Source organism: Moschus berezovskii, chromosome 26, assembly GCF_049115385.1.
Source record: "Moschus berezovskii isolate FMDL1 chromosome 26, NW_MosBer_1.0, whole genome shotgun sequence".
NCBI lineage: Eukaryota > Metazoa > Chordata > Mammalia > Artiodactyla > Moschidae > Moschus > Moschus berezovskii.
The window spans coordinates 6,557,870-6,585,559 of record NC_142485.1 but is presented as its reverse complement, the minus strand read 5'-3'; the positions used below and the strand labels follow the sequence as shown (position 1 = coordinate 6,585,559).

At 46.2% G+C, this 27,690-nt stretch overlaps 1 protein-coding gene across 11 annotated transcripts in view; it reads left to right on the top strand.

Annotated features, from left to right (window-relative positions):
* Window positions 1–27,690, top strand: part of PSD3 (pleckstrin and Sec7 domain containing 3) — a 610,189-nt gene that overhangs the window by 541,350 nt on the left and 41,149 nt on the right. For all 11 annotated transcript variants that reach the window (XM_088832770.1, XM_088832769.1, XM_088832768.1 and 8 more), the window contains 2 exons: window positions 20,674–20,831; window positions 23,292–23,436. In XM_088832770.1, coding sequence (XP_088688896.1) covers window positions 20,674–20,831; window positions 23,292–23,436 — 303 coding nt within the window. The remainder of the gene's footprint in view (window positions 1–20,673; window positions 20,832–23,291; window positions 23,437–27,690) is intronic.

Genomic DNA, 27,690 nt, shown 5'->3' with positions numbered 1-27,690 from the left:
ACCTATTAGATTAGATTGTTATAAGTGTTACAAGTCTTCTATCACTTTCCTCTATAGCCTCCCATTTAATAGGATAAGAAACCTAGTCTTCTCTTCTTCAAGACAGAACCTCCCTCACCATGTCCTGTGTTATATCAAGTGAGATTTTAGTTCCAAATTTTTTCCCATCGAAATTTAAAATGTTTTAAATTTGGATCCCCATTACATACCTTTCTTTTTTACGGCCAGTTTCTGGAGATTAATTCTGCTCCTTGGATTGGGCCTGGACAGTGATTGGACAGTGTCCAAATGAGTGGACATTTTGACACTCCTCGGAGAATGATTTACTTTTTCTTTTACTCTACTTATTAACAGAAACATTTTAAAATTAAAAGTTCTTCAGAAGCTTATTTTTTGGTCAGTCTAGTTAATCTGATGACTATGAAATTAAAAGTCAAATGGTTTTATTTTTTCCTCTTTACAGAATTTGCAAAAACATTCATTTTTAATTGCTTACAGTATTTTCCATTAAGTAAGTTTATCATAATTTAATTTTTCCTATTTTCAAACATACCCTCATTTCAGCTTTTTACAGTTATAAATAATTATATACTGTGCACATCTCTGTTTATTTCTTAAAAATAGATTCTCGGAAGTATAATTGGTCACAGGGACAGATTGGGAACTGTTTGGGATTATTGAAACCTGTTGCTAAATTAACTTCGAGGAATAGTCAACAGCTTCATCTCTCAAAGTAGTTTCTGACAATATCTGTCCCACCACAGCCTTTCCTCCCTGCACTAATTACTAGCATTTGGATATTTAAACGTAAAGGCCTCATTTGGTTTAGGCTTTTTGTTTTCGGTGCACAAACACGTGCCCTTACACACTTGCCACACTCCAGAGCTGCCTTTCCACACCTGTGTTTCACTGGGGAAGGAAATACACTTGAAATAATGTCGGCAGTACTGATTGGGCGGCAGCCTGGGCGAGGGCATCCACATTTGTACAACTGAGATAATAACCTGCTTGGGACGGAAACAGAAGTGTTGGGGAAGGACATATGTGATTTATTTTCATTTTAAACGTTTCAAAATGTTATCATAATGACCTATATAATAAACTTGAAAGCATTATTCTTTTTTCAGACCACTCTTTCTTAGGAGTCACCCAGATCAATATTTAAAAGGACCTTGACTATCCTATGTCAACATTTGACATACCACTAGAGCAGCTTTGTAAGGAGCACTGTTACAATTCTCTTCTACGGGCACTTTCTTCCAATGTCTAGATTGAGAACTATGTCTATTGTTAACAAAACCTTTTGTTTTCTTCCTTTTGGGATAGGTCAGGTAAGGAATCGGAGAAGGCAATGGCAAGCCACTCCAGGACTCTTGCCTAGAAAATCCCGTGGACGGAGGAGCCTGGTGGGCTGCAGTCCATTGGGACTGAGCGACTTCACTTTCACTTCTCACTTTCACACATTGGAGAAGGCAATGGCAAGCCACTCCAGTGCTCTTGCCTAGAAAATCCCATGGATGGAGGAGCCTGGTAGGCTGCAGTCCATTGGGACTGAGCGACTTCACTTTCACACATTGGAGAAGGAAATGGCAACCCACTCCAGTGTTCTTGCCTGGAGAGTCCCAGGGACGGGGGAGCCTGGTGGGCTTCCGTCTGTGGGGTCACACAGAGTCAGACACGACTGAAGTGACTCAGCAGCAGCAGCGGGTAAGGAATGTTAGGCTATGGGATACTTCCCCTTGGACTAGAGCTCTTTTAGTGGTTAAGTTCCCTTGAAGAGATAGGTATGGCAAGAGCTGAAACCCAGATTATAAAGAGAGTTATCTGGGACGTCCTTCTAAAATGTACACATTCCTTTGAGGGATCAAACAACTGGAGGAATGGAGACTCTGATGCTAGGTGATTATTCACGCTCTTAGGTGGCTGGATATCTTTGTCTTTGTTTCCCTATGGAGCCAGCACAGCTTCTAATTTATAAGTCAACCGCTTTGGCCTTTGCCAAAGCACCATGTGTATACATGCTGGGCCCACACTGATCCTTTCAGCTAGATTTGTCTCTGCAGGGAATAGCCCTTTGAAATTAAATTTCACATATCACAGCTGTTTCCCCAGGATCAATCCTATTCTCTTGGCTTACTTTGTCATTTTCTCTAAAACCTCTATGAGGGGCCGAGTGGTCTTTGGCAAAATCATTTCACTGAATACCTAGTCACTGGATTTCCACCCACTCCATCCCAGGGTGAGCCTGGGAAGAGAGAAAAACATTCTTGCATTCAGCCTTTGACAGAGATGATGCACAGAGAGAGGCTGTTTCCAAGTCAACAGCTCTGCCTTTCTTGTCCTCTCCCTTGGATAAGGGAATTGAACTGTTTGACTGGTCCAGATATCAAAAGAGAAAGGGCTGTTGACAAGGAACTGACTTTGTCAATTCTGAAGTGTCAACACCAGTTGGATTAAAGCTACAAAATTAGATTGCACCTCCATATTGATGGTACCTCTGGAGTGCGGCAGACGGGCACTTAGGGAAAACGGGGTGAGATTCCTCTCGTAGAGTGAAAAATGGGACCCGGAGGAAATGATGCGTTTGTTCAGGAGCGCGTGGGTGGCGCTGTGGTCACCTCTCAGGCTGCTGCTTTGCGCTCGGATGGAGAGTAGCCTGAGAAAGGGCACCCTGTCCTGTACCCAGGCCGAACTCCCTTCTTATTGTTGTGAGTGCTCTTTGAAAGAAAAGGAGGGGCTGAAAAAACGTGACAAGTGTTTAAGGTCTCAGCATGGCAGTCATCTAATATCTATTCCCAGAACTTTGTGCAGATCCTAGGGCCTAGCTCATCAACCAGTGGACACGTCATCATAGTAGGCCAGGTTCTTGGATGGATATATCTGCTCTGGTGTTTTATTAGTTTCTTCCTAACTGTAAGATTTTAAAAAAAAAAGCAACAACAAAAAGAAGCTATGCAAATGTGAAGACCCAGTGGGCCTCTACATCTGAAAATGCCAAGCACTGGAAGGTTAACGGGAGCTGTCTGCTGTCCACTGCCGCAGGGGCACCCCCGGGACACTGCGCTGCCTGCCAGCATCAGCAGGTGCCGCTCCTGGACCTCTTCCTCTTTAAATTACCTCTGGAGTGTAGAGTGTATCGGAGGCTCCGCACTGGTACAGCGTGTGTCCTGCAAAGGCTCCTCACGTACCATTGCTGGCTAACCCTTAACCTTGCTGGAGTCCTGACCTCCTAGCACGTGGTGGCAGATGCTGCTCAGAAAGAAAGTTATATGTTTGCAGGGCAATTGCGGGTTTATACAGTTCAGGGGTTATGTCTTCACACAGCCGTTTAGAGCTTGGTACTCTGCTAAATGCTGGGCTTCCAGCGATGACGAAGATACAGTCTCTGCAACACAGAACCCAGAGAGCAAAACAAGGAACGGGGAAATTGAACCTTCACCAAGCAGTGTATAAGCTCATAGAGGATGCAGAGTCTCACCGAATAAGGCCCCTGATCGCGCTTGCAAAGGTCAGAGGGCGCCTCCCTGAGGAGTTAACACACCTTGAACCCACCATACCTCAGTGAGGATCAGGCATTTGCCAGGCAGGCAAGGTTAAAGAAAAAGGCGGGGGTGGGGGGGGTGCACTTTTAACCAGTGAAAGGGAAATAACAGTTTGGGGAGAATTGGCGTGTTCAGAGAATGGCAAAAACAGCTTTTTTAAGATGTCTTTTTTAACATGGACCATTTTTAAAGTCTTTATTGAATTTGTTTCAGTATTACTTTTGCTTTATGTTTTGGTTCTTTGACCTCAAGGCATGTAGGATCTTAGCTTGCCCACCAGGAATCAAACCTCCAGCCCCTGCATGGGAAGACAGTCTTAACCACTGGACCAGCAGGGTGGTCCCAAAACAGCTTTTGACCTTTGTTTTACAGGCTGGACAGAGGGTAGCCAGGAGTAGAAATATGATGTTACCTTATGTTTCAAGTAGCTCGTGAATCATGAAAGTGAAAGAAATGGTGTCACAGTTCAGTTTATGAACTATTTTACCAAAGAAGCAGTTTTGTTCCCCAGAAGAACGTCAGACCCTTTGTGGGTGAGCTGTGTGCTGCCCTCCCCCACACCCAGGCCCCCAAAGGATCCAGACAGCATCCCGTTGTGTGCCAGCTGGCCCCCCACTGGGTGATTGTGCTCGCAGGAGGCATGGTGCTCTTCCATATAACCTGGGATTCAAGTGCAGCTGAGAAGACAGCTCACCCCTTCCTCTCCTTACCTCCCGTAGCCACTTCTCTGTAATCTGGATGAAGGATTATGGGAAAAAAGGCACGCTTTTCCTCCAGCCCTAGACTGGTTCGGTTCAGCGTGGCAGAGTCTCGCTCACCCTGGGTCGGAGTCAGGCCGTGCCAGGCGGGTGGGGTGAAAATAATGGGATGGAGTGTGTTCTCCAGGGTCTCGCCAGCACACACATTCTGCCGCCGTCCTCTCTTTCCACGCCTTGCTTGCCCGGATCGGTTTCTCCGCATCAGAGCTTCCTGTCCAGAGGTTCCCGGGCACTCCTCCCCCGCCTCCTGCGTCCTCCCAGATGGGCAGCTGCTGCACCCCGGCCCCCGCCCACCGTGGCTGCCAGAGCTTGGCTCCTAATAGAGGGGGGCAGCATTGTGACACGAAGGAAGCAGGGCCTCTGCTCCCCTAACTAAAGGGTCAAATAAGGCTCCCGGAGACATTGAAACCCACCTTGCCTTCACTCTGAGCACATACCTGCCACACACACACACATATCGTCTCTGCCACTGCAGGGCAGTCGGCTTGGGGTCCCATTCCATTATCAATTGCTCATCAGTTACTTAAAACTTTTCAAGATTTCTCAGCTAAGAAATAGCTTCGGGACCTCCCTGGTGCTCCAGTGGTTAAGAATCTGCCTCCCAAGGCAGGGGAGGTGGGTTCGATCCCTGGTCGGAGCACTAAGATCCCACATGCTGGGGGACAACTGAGCGGGACAACTGAGCCCACCAGCTACAATGAAAGATCCCGCATGCTGCAACTGAGACCCTACACAGCCAAAAATAAATAAATAAATATGTAAAAAAAAAAACCCTAATGTTTCTTACCCAATTAGTATTTCCTCATTAAGAGTGAGAATAGTAGTAAAAATCACCATCACCCCAAAAAAACAACCCACAGTCACCAGAAGGAAAACCAGGCACAGCTGAGCCTACACCAGGCAGATGCTCCGAGCCTCTCCACCCCCACTCAGCCAGGCCGCCCCTCCTCCAGTCCCAGCACAAACAGGCTCATTGCGAAGGTTTTCAGTGACTGCTTAGGAAATCGAAGACTTAACAAAGATCTCATGCCTCTAAGGTGCATATCCCTGCCTACTTGCTTACAGCCCTCTCTGTTGCATGCCCCCTGAACACACAAAGACACACACACACACACACACACACACACACACATCTTTACAGGGCATTGCTTTGTGTATAATATCTAAGGGAACAGTCATCCCAAATCAGAGCATCCCGCCTCATCGAGGCAGGAAGGGACTGGTAGGCTTATTGAGCCCACTTACTGCGGTGATCATTCAGCCAGAAATAACATGGGTTTGTTAGTAGGATGTAGTTTTGGGGGAACTTTTATATTTGAGCCCTACAACTTTACAGGAAGATACTGTCTCCATTTTTTAAATTGAGAAGCTGAGGCTCAGAGGTTGGTTTGCCTCCTCAGGCTTCTGAAGGGTGGTCGGAACTGTGCTAGTGTTTTTTCCATTAGACTCTTCTTGTATCAGCTGACTCGTTGGACGAGACCCTAATGCTGGGAAAGATTGAAGACAGAAGAAGAAGGGGATGACAGGATGAGATGGTTGGATGGCATCACCGATTCAATGGACATGAACTTGGGCAAACTCTGAGAGATGGGAGGGGACAGGGAGGCCTGGAGTGCTGCAGTCCATGGGGTTACAAAGAGTCGGACACGACTTGGTGACTGAACAACAAGCAATTCTTATATAAACATATAGCTCTATTGTATGTCTTTCTAACTACTAGAATTTTAAAATAAGTGATTTTGGAGAACTTTTTGTTACCCTTTTCATGCAAAGATGGGCTCGATAAAGGACAGAAATGGTATGGACTTAACAGAAGCAGAAGATGTTAAGAAGAGGTGGCACGAATACACAGAAGAACTGTACAAAAAAGATCTTCATGACGAAGATAATCACGATGGCGTGATCACACACCTGGAGCCAGACATCTTGGAATGTGAAGTCAAGTGGGCCTTAGAAAGCATCACTACGAACAAAGCTAGTAGAGGTGATGGAATTCCAATTGAGCTATTTCAAATCCTGAAAAATGATGCTGTGAAAGTGCTGCACTCAATATGCCAGCAAATTTGGAAAACTCAGCAGTGGCCACAGGACTGGAAAAGGTCAGTCTTCATTCCAATCCCAAAGAAAGGCAATGCCAAAGAATGCTCAAACTACCGCACAATTGCACTCATCTCACACACTAGTAAAGTCATGCTCAAAATTCTCCAAGCCAGGCTTCAGCAATATGTGAACCATGAACTTCCAGATGTTCAAACAGGTTTTAGAAAAGGCAGAGGCACCAGAGATCAAATTGCCAACATCCGCTGGATCATGGAGAAAGTGAGAGAGTTCCAGAAAAACATCTATTTCTACTTCATTGACTATGCCAAAGCCTTTGACTGTGTGGATCACAATAAACTGTGGTACATTCTGAAAGAGATAGGAATCCCAGACCACCTACCTGCCTCTTGAGAAACCTGTATGCAGGTCAGGAAGCAACAGTTAGAACTGGACATGGAACAACAGACTGGTTCCAAATGGGAAAAGGAGTACGTCAAGGTTGTATATTGTCACCCTGCTTATTTAATTTATATACAGAGTACATCATGAGGAACGCTGGGCTGGAAGAAGCACAAGCTGGAATCAAGATTGCTGGGAGAAATATCAGTAACCTCAGATATGCAGATGACACCACCCTTATGGCAGAAAGTGAAGAGGAACTCAAAAGCCTCTTGATGAAAGTGAAAGAGGAGAGTGAAAAGGTTGGCTTGAAGCTCAACATTCAGAAAACAAAGATCATGGCATCTGGTTCCATCACTTCATGGGAAATAGATGGGGAAACAGTGGAAACAGTGTCAGACTTTATTTTTTGGGGCTCCAAAATCAGTGCAGATGCTGATTTCAGCCATGAAATTAAAAGACGCTTACTCCTTGGAAGGAAAGTTATGACCAACCTAGATAGCATATTAAAAAGCAGAGACATTACTTTGCCAACCAAGGTCTGTCTAGTCAAGGCTATGGTTTTTTCCGTGGTCATGCATGGATGTGAGAGTTGGACTGTGAAGAAAGCTGATCGCCGAAGAATTGATGCTTTTGAACTGTGGTGCTGGAGAAGACTCTTGAGAGTCCCTTGGACTGCAAGGAGATCCAACCAGTCCATTCTATAGGAGCTCAGTCCTGGGGGTTCATTGGAAGGACTGCTGCTAAAGCTGAAACTCCAATACTTTGGCCACCTCATGCGACGAGTTGACTCACTGGAAAAGACTCTGATGCTGGGAGGGATTAGGGGTGGGAGGAGATGGGGACGACAGAGAATGAGATGGCTGGATGGCATCACTGACTCGATGGACATGAGTTTGAGTGAACTCCGGGAGTTGGTGATGGACAGGGAGGCCTGGCGTGCTGTGATTCATGGGGTTGCAGAGAGTCGGACACGACTGAGCAACTGAACTGAACTGAACTGAACTTCTGGCTTCTTGTTATTGTTTAGTTGCTAAGAGATGTCTGACTCTTTGCGAGTTCATGGACTGTAGCCCATGAGGCTCTTCTGTCCACGGGATTCTCCAGGCAAGAATACTGGAGTGGGTTGCCATTTTGTCCTGCAGGGCATCTTCCCCAGCCAGGGATGAAACCTACGTTTCCTGCATTGGCCGTCAGATTCCGTACCACTTGAGCCATTAGAGAAGCCCTAACTTGTGGCTAACGCACAGCGAGTGTGCAGGAGCTTCTTTCTGAAGGCGGCCCCCCTCTGTCCGCCACGGCGCTGGCCTGATGCCCCTCGCCTCTGTTGGAATGTGAGGCTGTCTCTAATTACCTTCCATACACTAACAAAGGTTAGTGTAACTGACCTTTTAAGATTCTCTAACTCAGACCCACTTTCAGATAGTCTTCCTTTTTGTTAGCAGGAAACGTGAACAATCATAGCAATGTCAGCATTTCAGTCATTTCACGATCCCCAGACTGGCACTTAGAAGTCAAGCGTCTGTTACCAGCTGAACTTCGGCTGGCAGACTCTCGTCCTGACTCAGACCCTCGCAGGAGGCAAACCAGTCGTGTGTGCATCTTTAGGCCAGGACCGCCGTAGTTTTCTCCAGCGCTGTGCACTGCACGTATGCCTGAGAGCAAGTCAGCCTCTAGAGCAGCTTCCGCTCTGTCTGAACAGGTCGGCAAGTAAAAAGCCGTTTCACACTCTTCTCTCCATTCGTCCCACCCTCTCCTGTCCCCACGGTGTCCACAAGTCTGTTCTCTGTCTGCGTCTCCACCTCCGCCCTGCAGATAAGTTCATCACTGTCATCTTTCTGGCTTCCATATATGTGCATTAATAAATGATGTGTGGCTTTGTCTTTCTGACTTATTTCACTCTGATAGGCTCGAGGTTCATCCACCTCATTAGGGCGGACTCAAATGCATTCTTTTTTCTAGCTGGGTGACATTCCATTGTGTATATGTACGACAGTTTCTGTAGCTGTTCTTCTGTCGATGGGACATCTAGGTTGCTTCCACGTCCTAGCTATTGTAAAAAGTGCTGCAAAGAGAATGGTACAGAAACATATATATGGCTATATGTAAACAGACAGCGAGTGGGAATTTGCTGTGTGACACAGGGAGCTCAACCCAGTACTGATGGGCTGGGAGGTAGAAAGGGGGTTCAGAAGGGAGGGGACGTGTGTTTCCCTGTGGCTGATTCAGGTTGATGTACGGCAGAAACCATCACAATATTGTAAAGCACTTATTCTCCAATTAAAAAAAAAATCCCCCAAAATGAATAAAAGAAGTAAGAGTGGACAAAAAAAGCCACTTCAGTGCAATTCCATATGTGCCACAAAGAAGGCAGCATGCCGTGGAAGGGCAGCTCACTGAGCTTCAGGAAGAACAGAGAAGGTCATGCAAGGATTCACGAAGGAAGTGATGTCTAGACCTGCCCTGATAAGACACATGGAGGTTAGTTTCGTGAAGGATCCAGGCAGGGAGGAACGTGTACGGATGCCCAGGTGTCAGAGACCACGGCGTGTCCAGGGAGCTGCAGGTGCCCCGGAAGGCCATGCTTGGGAGTTGAGCTTTTCTCCTGGAGCAGTGTGGGAGTATCCAGGGGTTTTTAATGAGACGTGACACAATCAGGTGTGTATTTTAGAACGATCAGTCTGGCTCTAAGACTGATGTGGGGTGTGGGTTGGGGGCGGAGTCATAGAGACCAGAGTAGCTTGAGCTATGGTAGGAGTCGCGGGATGGGGACACGCACTGCCTGGGCAGTTCAGTTCCCAGTGCAGAAATCAGCAGTCTTGACACAGTTATGGATATGCAGGTCAGGGGCCGGGAGGGGGTCTGGAGAGTCCTCCAAAGAAAATGCACAAGAAAGGTGATGTTGCTCAGAGCTTGTAACGTGGGGAGGACAGTGGGACACAGACCTTTCACGTGTGCCTGCGAGGGAGGGACCATGAGAGGGGCTGGGCAGTGTGACCGGACCCGGGGGACAGTGGGGGCGGCAGGAGGAGAGAGAGATGGGGGGGCGGGGGAGGGCTGCCCAGACCTCAGGGCCTGGAGCGGCACTCCGGGCTGGGAAGAGGTAACCTAAGGTAGGGATCAGAAAGTCACTCTGGAATCCAGCGACAAGGAAGTTATTGACGAGGCAGCTCCAGGGGAGTGGTGGGCTTGGAAACCGGAGGGGGTGAGTGAGGATACAGTCAAGAGCATGCAGACAGCTGCTTTTAGGAGGTTCTTCCCTGATGGCCCCGCCACGCCCCCACGACACCCTCCTTGCTGTGACCTGCAAATCCTATCTGTTCTCTCGCAAGTTAAATAGGTCCGTTTCTTTCTTTCTTTTCCCCGGACAGTTCCTGATATGGGCCCGAGCCCTTGTCTTGTTTCTCCAGGTTATACACCCCCTGCCAGCCTCAGGACCACCTCCTTCCCGTTCTGGCCCCTCCCCTCCCCCTACTTCATCCTGTTTGCCTCTAACTTTCAAGCAAAAAGGAAATCCACAGAAAACTGCAGTAGTGACATCAGAACCATTTACAAAATGTCATATTGGGAGGAACGAGAAATCAACTTGGTGTCTACCCCCCAAAAGAGCTTGGGCTTACAGTGATAGAGGTTTTATGCAATGAACGGCAAGCGACGTAATAAAAACCAAGGGTACAGGTGAACTGGAGAGCACATCGGGGAGCAGGCGGAGAAAGCTGTGTGAGTAGCGGCCTGTGGTTTCTAGAACTCCTCTTGGGCAGAGCACAGTGCAGCAGCTGTGGTGAAGCCAGTGGTCTTGCCTGCTTTCCAACTGAGCAGAAATGCACCCTTGTCCGTGTTCGGTTATGGCATTTGCAGTGCCTCTGAGGCCAGGCTTGGGAAATGTATTACCTGAGGGAGAGCTATTTATTTTTATTGGAATATGAATTGTTCGCAGCAGAGGAGTCTAATACCATTTTAATATAACCAGTTTATATATGCTTTGCAATTTTGAAATTGCAAATGATTAAGCTTTTGGTGGGGAAATTCCGTCACTTGTCGACGTACAGGTATCAGCTTTCTACCTTCGTTATCCAGGAGTGAGTCACCTGCTGGTCAAATGCTGAGATGCGTCTTTGCTGTCACACGGCCTCAGAAGATCTCTGTGGGTTTCAGGCAAGGGCTCTGTCTGACCCCACTAGGTCTGTCCTTTTCTTGCGAGTCTTTTTTGGTAAGCTTTATGATGGTATTTTTGTTACCGGTCTGGTTGCGACAAAAGCGAATTATGTTATCCTTAAAATAAATTGTCAGGTGATTGATGGAACGGTTAAGAGAGAGGGATGTGGGTGGCTCTGAATTACCTGACTATGCTGTCCTCTACACCAGGCTCTGGAGAATGTTCTTTTTTTAAAAAAAAAAGTATTTATTTGGCTGCATCGAGTCTTAGCTGTGGCCCGTGGATCTTCGTTGCCTCATGTGGGATCTTTTGTTGCGTGCTGGGACTCTGTTCAGTGCCCAGACTCAGTATTTGGTTCGTGGACTAGTTGCTCTGTGACATGTGGGATCTTAGGTCCCCAGCCAAGCATTGAACCTGTGTGTCTCTTTTATGGCAAGGCAGATTGTTAACCACTGGACCACCAGGAAAGTCCCTAGAGAATATTCTAACGTCTTTTATCTCTAGAGTCTAGAAAACAGGTATTCAGCATGTCTTTCAAATGTAAAATAAAAGCGTTGGTTAGCTAAAAATTTAGTTTCCTGTTTGGTACACTGGGAATTCTCTGTTCTTGATGCAAACTATTCCATTGTTTCCTTGGATATCTTGAGAGAGAGATTAGTTCTGCATGTAAGCGTCTTGGGCTGGGAAGGGAGTTGTTTGCTGCAGTGTCTGAAGTACAGGTGGCAAGTGCAGAATGGACCTGGGCCGGCAGAAGGAGGCCCTGGAGACCAGGCCCCCAGCCTGATACTCGGTGCCGGGAGCTGGCCGACCTGACCGGGACCCCGACAGCAAACAGCTTTCCTGTGTGCTCAGGGCACTTTTATTTATTTATTTATTTATTTGGTGAAACTGCTGGTTCTGTGCCCTCTCACACCCTGAAGGGGCCATATGGACCCCTCTCTCATTCTCTGAAACAATGGAAAGAGCATGAAACAAAAGTTCACTAGGTTTTGAGGTGTTACATGATCACATCTGAGTTTTTGTTAGTTATAAGTCAAATGAATGACCCGTTTCAGCAGAGCAATGCGACCATTATATAAGGCATATTTCAAACATAATCAGAATTTTTTAGGACTATCAATTCATAAAAAGGCATTGCAACTGGAAACACATGGTATCTTGGAGTTCAAGACACATAGGCTGTGCTCTGAAGGTTTGTTTAAAAACACGTTCAGAGGGTCTGGCAAACAGAAACTAGTTTATCCTATCGGTTGGCTCGTGCCCACACGAAGAGGGTCTGCAGTGTTCTGAGCCCTTTTTCAAGCCCATCGAGTGTGAGACGGGTCCAGAACGCAAACCTCTCCCGATTGCTCCCTGGGGGCCTAGGCAGTGCCTTTCTCTCACTGTCTCCCTCCCGGCCTCCCTCCCTTCCTTGCAGTAAATATTATACCCACAGCAAGCAGTCATGTGAAAGTCATAGCAGGAAACACGTACTCGACACTGACTTGGTTCCCAGGGCTCTGCGCTGAGTGGTAGTGGGTGGGTGATGATGGGCACACATCACATAGTCAGACGGTGCCCAGTGCAGCCGTGAGCAGGAACCAGGAGGAAACCCTGGTCACTGTGTCAGTGAGAAACGTTCAGGGAGTAAGGACGGGCTTCTCTGGTGGCTCAGCTGGTAAAGAATCCGCCTGCAATGCAGGAGACGCTGGTTTGATTCCTGGGTCGGGATGATCCACTGGAGAAGGGATAGGCTACCCACTCCAGTATTCTTGGGTTTCCCTGGTGGCTCACTGGTAAAGAATCCGCCTGCAATGCAGGAGACCCTGGTTTGATTCCTGGGTCGGGATGATCCACTGGAGAAGGGATAGGCTACCCACTCCAGTATTCTTGGGTTTCCCTGGTGGCTCACTGGTAAAGAATCCGCCTGCAATGCAGGAGACCCTGGTTTGATTCCTGGGTCGGGATGATCCACTGGAGAAGGGATAGGCTACCCACTCCAGTATTCTTGGGTTTCCCTGGTGGCTCACTGGTAAAGAATCTGCCTGGAATGCGAAGACCTAGGTTCAATCGCTGGGTTAGGAAGATCCCCTGTAGAAGAGAATGGCTACCCACTCCAGCATTCTGGCCTGGAGAATTCTATGAACTGGACAGTCCATGGAGTCACAGAGTTGGATATGACTGAGCAACTTTCACTTTCAAGGAGTAAGAAAGGTGCTGAGATGTTTCTTCTTTTTAAAAACGTTGAGACCTTTCAAGTTTCTTCAGATGCTGAGTCACAGAATCCTATATGCTTTTTCAAAGGGCTGCTGTTGTTGTTTAGTTGCCAAGTCTTGTCCAACTCTTTTGCGACCCCATGGACTGTAGCCCACCATGCTCTTCTGTCCAAGGGATTTCCCAGGCAAGGATACCAGAGTGTGTTGCCATTTTTTTCTCCAGGGAATCTTCCCGACCCAGGGATCGAAACTGCCTCTGCTGCATTGCAGGCAGATTCTTAACCTCTGAGCCACTTAGGAAGCCCTTTCAAAGGGCTCCTCGTGGTTAACTGTCTGCTCTAACTCTCTTCCAGTCCAGTTTGTGTCATCATTAAAAGATATATTCTAACTTCCTGTTTTACTCACCAGATTTGTCCTGGAAACGCCCTGTGTGTCCCTGAAGTCAGAGACCTGACTGAGAAAGCTTCCCAAGTGCTTCCTGTCCCACCAGGGCTGCGAGTGCCCCTCCTTGTGTCCCGAGCAGACAGGTGCAGTCCTCTGCTGGGGTCCATGTGTCCTCACCGGTACAGTGTGGAGATGGTGCAGTGTCCGCCGTCCCCGAACAAGCTAATATGAGCAAATATAATCCTTTGACCTTAAGTTGCTTATTTCCTAGTTCTCCTTACAGAAATAGAAGACATTTTCCTGACTTTAATTATCCTATGAGAAAATTAGTTGAAATGATCCTTGAAGCTCCTTTCAGTCTTAACATTCTGTGAAGAAGTGACTTTCAAGTATCTCAATAGTTGAGTGATGGGCTAAAACATGCCTTCTTCTGATTTCCCGTTACGCCTTCCTCCCAGACTTGTGGGAACACAGTGTGCTCCCTGGTAAAAGAAAAATGAAGCTGAATAATTTTTAGAATGACATCTAACCAGAAATACACAGAATTTTTTAAAAAGATAATCATCAAATTATGAAAAATGTTTTTAATGCCTTTTTAAAAATCAAGAATTAATACACAGCTTAGGATCCAGTTTAACTACTGAGTTATTTATTATATCCCCATAGGCTCTCAAGGATGTCTTCACTTCTCTCACAACTATATTCTCTCAGTGGAAATCAAGGCTATTGCAACTTTATTTTATTTTATTATTTTTTTAATTTTTTTTTTAATTTATTTTATTGAAGGCAAATTACCTTACATTAATATATTGGTTGGTTTTGCCATACATTGACATGAATCCGCTCCGGGTGTACATGTGTTCTCTCTCTTGAACTCCCCTCCCACCTCCCTCTTCCCCATATCCTCCCTCCAGGTCATCCCCATGCACCAGCCCCAAGCATCCTGTATCATGCGTCGAACCTGGACTGGTCACTTATGATAAAATACATGCTACAATGCCGTTCTCCCCAATCATCCCCCCTTCACCCTCTCCCACAGAGTCCCAAAGACTGTTCTATATACCTATGTCTCTTTTGCAGTCTCTTATACAGGGTTCAGGTTACCATCTTTCTAAATTCCATATATATGCGTTAGTATACTGTATTGATGTTTCTCTTTCTGGCTTACTTCACTCTGTATAATAGGCTCCAATTTCATCCACCTCATTAAAACTGATTCAAATGCATTCTTTTTGATGGCTGAAAAATACTCCATTGTGTATATGTACCATAGCTTTCCTATCCATTCATCTGCAGATGGACATCTAGGTTGCTTCCATGTCCTGGCTATTATAAACAGTGCTGCAATGAACATTGGAGTACATGTGTCTCTTTCAATTCTGGTTTCCTCGGTGTGTATGCTCAGGAGTGCTATTGCTGGATCATATGGCAGTTCTAGTTCCAGTTTTGTGAGGAATATCCACACTGTTCTCCATAGTGGCTGTACTAGTTTGCATTCCCACCAACAGTGTAAGAGGCTTCCCTTTTCTCCACACCCTCTCCAGCATTTATTGCATGTAGACTTTTGGATAGCAGCCATTCTGACTGGTGTGAAATGGTATCTCATTGTGGTTTTGATTTGCATTTCTCTGATTATGAGGGATGTTGAGCATTATTTCATGTGTTTGTTAGCCATCTTTATGTCTTCTTTGGAAAAATGTCTGTTTAGTTCTTTGGCCCATTTTTTGATTGGGTCACTTAGTTTTCTGGAATTGAGCTGCAGGAGCTGCTTGTATAATTTGGAGATTAATCCTTTATCAGTTGCTTCATTTGCTATTATTTTCTCCCATTCTGCAGGCTGTCTTTTCACCTTGCTTAGAGTTTCCTTTGCTGTGCAGAAGCTTTTGATTTTAATTAGGTCCCATTTGTTTATTTTTGCTTTTATTTCCAATATTCTGGGAGGTGGGTCTTGGAGGATCCTGCTGTGATTTATGTCAGAGAGTGTTTTGCCTACGTTCTCCTCTAGGAGTTTTATAGTATCTGGTCTTACATTTAGCTCTCTAATCCATTTTGAGTTTATTTTGGTGTATGGTGTTAGGAAGTGTTCTAGTTTCATTCTTTTACAAGTGGCTGACCAGTTTTCCCAGCACCACTTGTTAAAGAGACTGTCTTTTGGGTGCCCACTCTCACCACTACTATTCAACATAGTTCTGGAAGTTTTGGCTACAGCAATCAGAGCAGAAAAAGACATAAAAGGAATACAAATTGGAAAAGAAGAAGTAAAACTTTCACTGTTCGCTGATGACATGATCCTCTACACAGAAAACCCTAAAGACTCTACCAGAAAACTACTAGAGCTAATCAATGAATACAGTAAAGTCGCAGGATATAAAATCAACACACAGAAATCCCTTGCATTCCTATACACTAATAATGAGAAAATAGAAAGAGAAATTAAGGAAACTATTCCATTCACTGTTGCAACGAAAAGAATTAAATACTTAGGAATATATCTACCTAAGGAAACAAAAGACTTGTACATAGAAAACTATAAAATACTAGTGAAAGTAATCAAAGAGGACACTAATAGATGGAGAAATATACTGTGTTCATGGATTGGAAGAATAAATATTGTGAAAATGAGTATACTACCCAAAGTAATTTATACATTCAATGCAATCCCTATCAAGCTACCAATGATATTTTTCACAGAACTAGAACAAATAATCTCACAATTTGTATGGAAATACAAAAAACCTCCAATAGCCAAAGCAATCTTGAAGAAGAAGAATGGAACTGGAGGAACTAACCTGCCAGACTTCAGGCTCTACTACAAAGCCACAGTCATTAAGACAGTATGGTACTGGCATAAAGACAGAAATATAGATCCATGGAACAAAATAGAAAGCCCAGAGATAAACCCACGCACCTATGGACACCTTATCTTCGACAAAGGATGCAACTTTATTTTAAATTGTTTTAATGAGGTAGAGCATTTGTGCCTTCTAATCTGTAAACTGGAATCTGAGCATTTTTAAATTTACATTGGTGAATGTCAGTTGACATTTGGTCACTTTCCAAGTTGGACTTTATACTCACCTGAGGGTACAGATTTTCAGACTCAACGCCAGCCTATTGTTTGTACATATGTAAATGATCTTTGCGTTATTGTGTTATGATCCAACTTCACATGGCATTTAATTAAGAAGCTTCTTAAGAAAAAGGAGAACGCTTTTCATTTCACGCTTTAAGTGCGTTTTAAATAAACAGCATTGTGCAATCACATGCTTGGTGCTCATTAGGGAGGGAGCGAGCTCCAGTGAGTCATCCTGGATAAAAGACATAGATTGCAGTGAACACAGGAGAGTAGTGTGTTTTTAGGCATCATTTTCACCCTTCATTTGTTTGAGAAAATAGCTAGTAATTATTAGGTGTCATAGAGCATTTTCTTTTTTATAGAAAATTTCTTGATGGAATTTATGTTGCTCTCTTTTCTCGTTTAGTTTGCATAGCCAAGAGTCCTGGGTTTGAAATGGTTTGATTACGATAATTTCTCCTTTATTTCTTCTTTCCCAATATCATCACTAGACACCATCCTCAACTTCAAGCAGTGAAAAATAAAGATGTCAGAATGAGCTCTGCAGAATAAAGTCTCTTCTTTTTATTCGTTTGTCAGCTCTAACTTTTCCAGTCTACCCTGAGTTTTCATCATTTGGAGCTACATTTTCTAATAGGAATTCAGAATGCCAAACGTGTTTTGTTTGTATTTTGCCCTTTTTAAAAAAATGATAAAATGATATTACTATTAAGTAAAAGAGTAGAAGCCCATGTTGGACTTAAAATTCCCAGACTTTGGTTTCATCCTAGTTAAATAGATCTTATCTTCTTCCATTTCTGTCCTATGCAGTATTTTCCTTCCAGTATCAGATACCTTGCTGCTGCGTCACTTCAGTCGTGTCCGACTCTGTGTGACCCCATAGACAGAAGCCCACCAGGGTCCCCCATCCCTGGGATTCTCCAGGCAAGATCACTGGAGTGGGTTCCCATTTCCTTCTCCAATGTGTGAAAGTGAAGTGTGAAAGTGAAGTCGCTCAGTCGTGTCTGACCCTTAGCGACCCCACGGACTGCGGCCTACCAGGTTCCTCCATCCATGGGATTTTCTAGGCAAGAGTACTGGAGTGGCTTGCCATTGCCTTCTCCGAGATCAGATACCTTAGGGTTTAGGAAACTGCCTGAGAATAGAGTCCTCTTCAGAAACCATGGTGCAGGTCTCCAAAGTTGATAATTACTGTTCGCTTCTACTTAGAGCTGTAATAAATGTTCGTTTTAAAACTCTTAGCACTTTTAGAGTGTTCCAGGAACATCATCCTTTAAGCTTGGTTTTAAGCTTGAAGAATGAGGTCAGAGAGAATATCCCCAGGAGTAAGTATAGTTACTCCAAAGGTCCAAGTCACCCAGTGCTAATGGCTAATGGCTGGTCTTTCTTTTCCTATTCATCCGCAGCAGTATGTCAGGCATTGTGATATAGATAGGACCTACACTGGTAAGAGGAGAGTTTAACCCTGAACGCCACAAGTTTGAGCTGCACAGGTTCAAATTGTTGGCAGATTTTTCAGCCGTGAGCACTACATTCTGCGTGATTCATGGGAGATTGAATCTGCTAATGCGGAACCGTGGACACAGAGGAGCGGAAGGCGGGAAGGAACTTCATAAATGGGAGGCAGACGATAAGTCTTGGTGGCTTTTCAGCTCCCCCCACTGTGCGACGTTCCAGGGTCGCGGGCAGTTGTGGTCATTCCAGGGGGCACCTCCGGGATGAGAAGGGACAAAGGCCAACGACGGAGCTGATGCCTGGTGGACGGGCGGACGAGGAGGTGCCGGAGCCGTGGTCAGAGTGGAGGAGAGGTGGGAGGGGACGCCGTGCAGAGTTTCACAAGTGCTGACTTCCTGGGTTGCTGTGAGATGAAAACTAAAGAATCTGCAACACTTTGCAGTCAGGAGGTCATTGCTGACCTTTGCTAGAGCAGATTCAATGAAGGGTAGAAATGGACTCCAGGCTCCAGTGGGTCAAAGGGTAAACTGGAAATTAATGTATAAAAATAGTTCATGTGGACTCCTGACTAGTTGTATATAAAGGAAAAACAGAGGTGCCCGCTAGAGGAGGAAGTGATACTCGGGAGGGACCCTGAGTGTGCGTATAGGCTGTGGGGAGGAAGCCCACAGACACACAGGATTTAAAATATAGTGGAACGGTAGTAACCAGGGAGATAAGGAGGGTTTGGTGGAGGCTGACCTGGAGTACAGGATCAACCCTAAGCACGATTCCTCTGTGTAAGGAAAGACGGTAAAGGTGGTTACGAATGTGTGTTTATAGGGTATGTAAGCAGAAAGTTTGATACTCACAAGTTTGTCCTTATGAAATACAAGGTCAAGCTATATGCTACTAAAAATTATTATTACAAACTATATCAAGTAACATCTAAGTGCTTACTATCTGCTTTGAACATTATTTAAAGTTTAAAAAATAGGGTCTCATGGAATTTCATCCTACAGCTCTATAAAGAAGATATCACTCCTCCTCAAAGAAAATGAAACTTAGTGAATGAATTAATCTAAGATCATGGAAGCGTTGATGAGATGGGTCCAGCTCCAGGCACCTAACCTGTGCTCTTAACCTCCACTGGGGTGGGACAGGCATGCTGAAGAGAATGGGGGGCACTTGGCAGAACAGAGCAGAGAGGTTACTTTGGACGGGAAAGCCTTGACTGTGGGCAGTGGGTGCAGTTACTGTTGACACCAGTTCTTAAGCTCTGAGGCTTAATAAAATGGGGTTGTAGCAATCTTAAAGTCATGATTTTACCGTTTAATATTACAAACGGTGTGATTTCTATGTTGCTGTTGGTATGTACTGAGCGTCTTAGGTTTTCCCTCCTTGGCCTCGGCACTGTTACGGAGATCAGCAGCTGCTGTTTCTTTCTGACTCACTTTGAACTGATGGCCAGAGTACCCCTGAAAGGCTCAGTTTGTGCTGGGGCCACGGGGAAGGGAGGAGGGACTATGGAGAGTATAATGATTTTTTGAAAATTTGTAAAATGAAACTGTGATAATAGAATAGACCGTGTCTTCCTTTTACTACGAAAAGGCTTTTGCTACTAATTAGAAGGTGAGGAGTATGTGTTCTTTATAGAAGAAGTGCAAGCTTACAGCATCATGTTTGATATTATAAAATATGGGAAGAGAAGAGAGGAACTTAATAGTAAAAAATATCTCCTGTAACAGTTTGTAATGTCTACTATACTTACATTGGTTTTCAGGTCTTTTTTATTCTTATGGACCTATGGAAATGACTAGATATAATAGTAATAGTACAATAATAATAGCACATTTTTCTACTAGTTGGGATTTTTTTTTTTTTTTTAGTTATGTTTAGGGGGAAGCTATACAAAAGAACCTTTGTAAATTCTATGAAATGTGTCTGGATCATGCTCAAAGATAAAATTATATCTATCCATGACACCCTCCTTTTTAATGTAATTTTACTCATTTTTCAAATTTATGACAATAGAACTAATCTTTCTCCTGACTTGAGATTAAGCTGATTTTTTCCTCTTTTCTTTCGGAGTACAGCTGGAGAAATTATTTCATTTTATTGTTCATTTTTTTCTTGATATTATTAGCCTCAAAAGAAAGTAGCTGGAAAATGTGGAGTCTGTAGAGCAGACCCAGTGGCCCTGTTTTCACCGTCAGTTCACTTCTGCTGATGGGTGTCCATTTGTTTTTTTTTTTTTTTAATTTTTATTGGAGGCTAATTATTTTACAATATTATATTGGTTGGTTTTGCCATACATTGACATGAATCCGCCCCCGGTGTACATTTTGAAACCAAATCGCCCTCTGAGACCTCGCTTCATTTCAAATCACTGTGAAACGTGTATGACAGCTATTTTGTCTTTGGCCTTCCTTAGCTCTTTCATTATTATACATCAGCTTTTGCAAAAGTGCGCCTCTGGTAAATGTGTATTTTCTCATTCTGAGAATACTTTTCAAAGAACAGGATGTTTGATGACATTAATGAAGTAGCTCGGAGTTGTTTTTATCTGCTATTCACTTCAGTTTTTTCATGCACCTTCATGGATTTTCCAAACTTTTTCTTGCAGTTTAAAAGGAGAAGAGAAGATGACTTCTGAACATGTCTTTGCTTTCTTTGTATCCGCCTGCAGGACGAATATAAGCCAGAGAAGGCCCTGTCGGAGGAGGACCTGAAAAACGCCGTGAGTCTGCACCATGCTCTGGCATCCCAGGCCACCGACTACGAGAAGAAGCCCAACGTGCTCAAGCTGAAGACGGCCGACTGGAGGGTCTTGCTGTTTCAAGCCCAGTAGGTTTCATTGGTTGGTTTGGTTTGGATTTTTAGTTTGCAGAGCACCACTTTACACCAGGAAAGAGAATCGGGATCTACAGGGCACACTTGCTGAGTCAAAGTCATTAATCGGCTACGATAGAGAGACAACAATCTAAGGGAACTAGACTAGAAATGGAAACCCTGCGGCAAGCTTTCTGTTTCCTTGGAGTCCCCTGTGACCCTCTGGCAGCCCCTTCCCAGCTCTGGATGTAACATCCTCGTAAAGGAAACCAGGGGCTTAGTGCAAGTGCTGGCGCCCGGTGAGTGCAGCAGCCCGGGACTCTAACTCTGTCATGGCCACAGCTTAACCTCTGTGAACCTCAGCTTGTCCCTAGCGTACATCCCGCAGGGTTCTGGTGAGATGCAAAGGAGATCAGGTGTGCAGACAGCCTCGACACAGTGCCTGGCACTCAGAGGCTGTGCGGTAAGTGTGCATTCCATTTCCTTATCTCTCTCTCCTCTCTCCTTCTGAGCGCTAAGAGTCTGTGATTAAACTAGAAGGAAAAATCATGCCATGGGCAAGGAAGCAGGGTGGATTGCCTAAGTAATAAGGAGTCCGTGACAACCTTCAGATGAGGGATGGAACACTCCACGTGGAGAATTCTGGATTTATGAAGTGAGAAACTTGGGATTTGGGGAACTGAGCCTCTAGAACAGGCAGTTTAGTTGCACACGTTGCATCGGTGTCCGTGGCAGGCACTGTTAATTATTCACGGCGTGCCTTTTACAGCCTGAGCTTGACTTCAGAACCACTCTCAACCCAGCCCTGCCAGGTGACCACATCTGGCCACTGGCATGACATTTGACGTCACAATAATTTGGGTGTCTGCGTGCTTGTTGACGAAAACAGTGGGAGATGAGAGAGGGGAATGAGAACGAGAACAGGTTCTCTGGTGATCTGTGGATGCTGAGCTTGCAAAGGTGTAAACTGCTGACATCCGGTGAGGAGGAAATTGTAAGGAAACCCAAGTTACACAGGATATTTTTAGTGTGGGAGGAAGACAGTTAACACCCAGGGGAACCACAGCCAGATGCATAATTACGGCTATTAGTCATAAAAGTCCTTCAAATTGTTCTGTTCCCCAGCATCATTGTTTTTAAATGTCTAAAAGTGCCAGATATGATAACTCAGGAGATCTGATTTCTCCAAATATAACTGATGCAGAATTGAGTCCAATGAAACAGAGGCGTGTGGGGCTCAGTGAGGGAGACCCCTTGTGTGCCGTCAGCTCAGCGCGATTGCTTTCAGGGGAATCTGCAGAAAGGAATTTTTAGATGGGCTGACTTTTTGTCCATCTTTGTATGGATTGTATAGCCGGCAGGTATCTCACCTAGTTCAGATCTGTTTCTTCCATTTGTTTACGAGTTCACAAGCGCGGTCAGTGCCGGGCTCTGCCAACATGACGTACAAGTTCACGGTGTGACACTGACCTCAGGAGATTCCCACCTCCTCTCAGGAGGATATCTGTATGTCCTCTCAAGGTGCTCCTCACATACTTCTAAGTTAACAGTGACGTTTAGTAAATTTGCAGAATCGTGCAACCCTGTCCAGCTTTAGAATGCTTCCATCACCCTACCAGAGACTGAGCCCCTGTGCCGTTCTTACCCCTAGCCCGGACACTGCTGGTCTCCTCTTTGTATGTCCTTTTCTGGATCTTGCATATACCTGCAGGCACAGAGCATGAGGGCTTTTCTGTTGCTCCGTGTGAAGGTCTGAGGTCGTCCAGACTGAGGCCTGTCTCCGCTCTCCACGCCTCTGCTGCTGGGTGGTGACGCTCTGTAAGGATACAGACTTCACTGTGTCCATTCCTTCACCAGTTGATGGACATTTAGAGTGTTTCTCCTTTTTGACGCTTATAAATAATGCTCCTGTGAATATGCACATACAAGTCTCTTAGTACCTACACGTTTTTATGTCCCTTGAGTAAATATATACCTAGGAGTAGAATTGCTGATACATTTATAGTTAATTTTGTAAAAAAAACTGTCCCAATTACTTTCCAAAGCGGGTGTAGATACCTCTTTATATTCCCTCTATCACTTTATCCCTCAGTTGCATTTTAAAACCAAATTACATGATTAGAAGAGATGAGTTAATCTTTACATTAATTTCTGACTAGCCTAGTATCAGCATCAACTAGAAAGTAGGGGGTTTAATGAATACTTACTGTGCAGTGATATTGCTTTGTTTCCTCTGTATCCTCAGGGGGTGGTCACAGTCTTACTGTGTGATGATCGTGGGTTCCAGGGCCTTTCGTTGCCATGGCGAGTGCTTTTGAAAATGTTCCTCTCCAAGGAAGTTTTGCCAGGGATTAATCCGTCCCGAGAAGAATGAGTGATTTTATATGTCATTTTAGATCAGTAGTGAGGATTGGGCAGGATGTCATGCACGTAGGTGTGGAAATACCCTGACATAAATATACCCGTGTCTCCTAGGAGCCCAGAGGAAATGCAGGGATGGATAAACAAGATTAACTGTGTCGCTGCTGTGTTCTCGGCACCACCGTTTCCAGCAGCCATTGGGTCTCAGAAGAAGTTTAGTCGCCCGCTGCTGCCTGCCACCACAACAAAACTGTCTCAGGTAACGGCATTCTGATCTTTACACTTTGTCATTTCACACTTTGTAAAGTAGTCTTACTATTTGTATTTGAATAATGCCCCATATTCTGGGGGCAAGGATGAGACCTCGCCCTGCAGGACACTGTTGTCAAGGGGGCAGAACGCAGCGTGCCCGTGGCCTCTACACTTCGTGGGCGGACTCGAGGTGGGGTGGACGCACACTTTGAATTCGTTTCTAAAATTAGTTTACTACTCAGTTATACCAGCCTCACTTTTATTTTTGTTTTGTTTTTCCCAGCAGTTCATATTTTTTAAATACCTGGATAAGGGTAGATGTCCTGCCTTTAAAACCGGCTTTTTTCTTTTTTCACTCATTCATTTAACTTTTCAGTTTATTGAGCTTTTCCCATATCCCAAACTGTGTGTGATGCTGGAAGCATTCCCAGGGACCCGCTGCTCACAGTGCAGCGAGGCAGGGCCTTTCCCACCCTCGGGAGGACCTGAGCGGACCCTCGTGGTTTTCGCAGAGAGCGCAGACGGACCACACGAGGACGCTCTTTGGAGGTGCTCACTGGACCCGCCCTCCTTTTATCAGTCGGCGTCTCTGAAGGTCACATTTTATGGCGCTCCTTTCCTGCTTCCAACTCTGTTCTAAGGATACCGCATACAAGCCACGTCTACCAGTTTTAAACCTGTCTGCAGGGCCACTATTTCCACCGACTTGTTAAGGATTTTGGAAGCTGCTTTGATGTCTTTGTGAATTTCTTATCGGTGCAGTAATAGAGAGAACTTCATCTGACTGTGATCAACCAGGTCTTGATATTAACTCGCTCCTCTACACACCTGACGTCATGGTTATCAACAGGACATTTATTAATAAGACCATATCATGCACCTGTTGTACCTCAGAGACTATTTTTGGCTCTGGAAATAGAAAGGCAGGCAGTCTCTGGGATCCAACTGGCAAATATAAACAAGCAAGTAATTGTAACAGTTTGATCAGAGGCACATGTAGGATAAGTCCAGAGGACCGTGCAGGCTCCAGACAGGGCCTGGCCTTGGGGGGTGAGGGAGACGCTCACAGGATGGGCGGCAGGAGGGGTGTGGGAAAGGGGGCCGCCCAGCAGAGTGAGGCCGAGAGGGAGAGGAGGCAGCGCAGAGGTCGGAGCCGCGCTGTGTCATCAGGTGCGACTCCAGTACCAAGTCGTGAACGGCGGGCAGCATTCCTCTGTGGAGGGAGGGAGGGAGGGTGTGTGTGTGTGTGGAGGGGGGGGAGCATTCCTCTGTGGAGGGGTGTGTGTGTGGGGGGGGGGAGCATTCCTCTGTAGAGGGGTGTGTGTGTGTGTGGAGGGGGGGGAGCATTCCTCTGTGGAGGGGGGTGTGTGTGTGTGGAGGGGGGGAGCATTCCTCTGTGGAGGGGTGTGTATGTGTGTGTGTGGAGGGGGGGGAGCATTCCTCTGTGGAGGGGGGTGTGTGTGTGTGGAGGGGGGGAGCATTCCTCTGTGGAGGGGTGTGTATGTGTGTGTGTGGAGGGGGGGGAGCATTCCTCTGTGGAGGGAGGGAGGGAGGGGGTGTGTGTGTGTGTGTGGAGGGGGGGAGCATTCCTCTGTGGAGGGGTGTGTGTGTGGGGGGGGGGAGCATTCCTCTGTGGAGGGGTGTGTGTGTGGGGGGGGGGAGCATTCCTCTGTGGAGGGAGGGAGGGAGGGTGTGTGTGTGTGTGTGTGGAGGGGGGGAGCATTCCTCTGTGGAGGGGTGTGTGTGTGGGGGGGGGGAGCATTCCTCTGTGGAGGGAGGGAGGGAGGGGGTGTGTGTGTGTGTGTGGAGGGGGGGAGCATTCCTCTGTGGAGGGGTGTGTGTGTGTGTGTGTGTATGTGTGTGTGTGTGTGTGGAGCATTCCTCTGTGGAGGGGTGTGTGTGTGTGTATGTGTGTGTGTGTGGGGAGCATTCCTCTGTAGAGGGGTGTGTGTGTGTGTAGCATTCCTCTGTGGAGGGGGGGTGGGGTGTGTGTGTGTGTGTGTGTGTGGGGAGCATTCCTCTGTGGAGGGGTGTGTGTGTGTGTAGCATTCCTCTGTGGAGGGGGGGGATGGTGTGTGTGTGTGTGTGTGTGTGTGTGTGGGGGGGGGGAGCATTCCTCTGTGGAGGGGTGTGTGTGTGTGTGTGTGTAGCATTCCTCTGTGGAGGGGGGGTGGGGTGTGTGTGTGTGTGTGGAGGGGGGGAGCATTCCTCTGTGGAGGGGTGTGTGTGTGTGTGTGTGGGGAGCATTCCTCTGTAGAGGGGTGTGTGTGTGTATGTGTGTGTGTGTGTGTGTGTGTGGAGGCGGGGGAGCATTCCTCTGTGGAGGGGTGTGTGTGTGTGTGTGTGTAGCATTCCTCTGTGGAGGTCGGGGCGCGGGTGGGGTGGTGTGTGTGTGTGTGTGTGTGTGTGTGTGTGTGTGTGTGTGTGTGTGTGTGTGTGTGTGTGTAGGTGCTAAGTTGCTTCAGTCGCGTGTCTGACTCTGCAGCCCCATGGACTGAAGCCCGCCAGGCTCCTCTGTCCGTGGGATTCTCTAGGCAAGAAGACTGAAGTGGGTTGCCACACCCTCCTCCAGGGGATCTTCCCAACCCAGGGATCAAATCCCTACCTCTTTTTTTTTTAATTAATTTATTTTAATTGGAGGCGAATTACTTTACAATATTGTAGTGGTTTTGCCATACATTGACATGAATCCGCCCCAGGTGTCCATGTGTCCCCCATCCTGAACCCCCCTCCCACTTCCCTCCCCACCCCATCCCTCAGGGTCATCCCAGTGCACCGGCCCTGAGCGCCCTGTCTCATGCATCGAACCTGGACTGGCGATCTGTTTCACATATGATGATATACATGTTTATTGCTATTCTCTCAAATCATCCCACCCTCACCCTCTCCCACAGAGTCCAAAAGACCGTTCTATACACCTGTGTCTCTCTTGCTGTCTCACATATAGGGTCATCGTTACCATCTCTCTAAATTCCATATATATGCATTAATACACTGTATTGGTGTTTTTCTTTCTGACTTACTTCACTCTGTATAAACCCCCACCTCTTACGTCTCCTGCACCACAGGCAGATTCTTTTCCCTGCTGAGCCGCCAGGGAAGCCTCTGCGGCTGGTGCCGACTGAGCAAAGGCCACGTGATGAAAGGTCTCATTTGGTCACGTGGAGGATTTTGGATGCCTCACCAGTCCCTAGCATCCTTAGGAAAGCAGTGTAGGTAGGGAATTAATGTGATCAAATCAGTGCTTCAAAATTTTTTCTTTTTACAATAGGAAGAAAGTGTCAGAGGTGGAAACTAATATAAGAAAAGGGCGCTTTCAATAGAAAGAGGAAAAATGAGTTAGTTAAGGAGGAGATGGACGGAGGTGGGAGGGTTACGGACCTCCTGATGGCCCTGTTAGCTCCGTGAAGTGGGGAACGGGGCTGCCCTTGGGCGTGGGCTCTGGGCACTGTGGTGTCCCCTCTGACTCTGGGTTCCCCCTCATCTCTTGCTTCCCTCTTGATGCTTCTCCCCAGAGTCCTTTCCTGCGTCCCTTCTCTCTTTTTACCCCCAGATGTTGCAAGCAGTGCCCAGAGGCAGAGCCAAACAGAGACTTGAGGAACAATAGTTTTTAAGTTAGTCAAGAAAAACACAGGGAAAATGTTAGGCCAAGAGAAGGGGGGAAGATCAGGTACAAACAGGACAAAAAAAAAATCTCCGGTGAAGTGGCAGGAGGTGACTGGCCCCTGCGGTGAGACCAGCGTCAGGGGTGCCAGTTGGAGCAGCCATGGTGGGCACCCTCAGGGGGATGAAGGCAGTGAGGACGTGAAGGAGGGATGTATGGGGGCCCTGCCCAAGCGCGTAGAGACAGGCTGGTGCAGAGAGCTGACGAGACGTGGTTTCAGGAGTCTTTCATTTCTGTAAATTCATCATTATTATTGACGTGCTTTGGTTGATGCTCCCCAAGTAAGCACTGCTATTGCTGTCCAGTTCGTGGACTAACTACCAAAAAAGCTGTTAGGGAAAGGCAGGACCAAAGAGCTCACTTTACAAGGCAAAATGGCATTTAACTTTCAAGGATAATAAATATCCTAAGAGAAAAGGAAGGCTTTACTGCTTATTGGCCAGACTTCTTCATCCACCCAACTAAAATGTGAGCTCTCAAACCAAATGCATTTCCCCACTTTAATTTTAGGTACTTAACATAAATAGTAAGCCACATCAGTCGTGTCCGACTCTTTGCGACCCCATGGACTGCAGCATGCCAGGCCTCCCTGTCCAT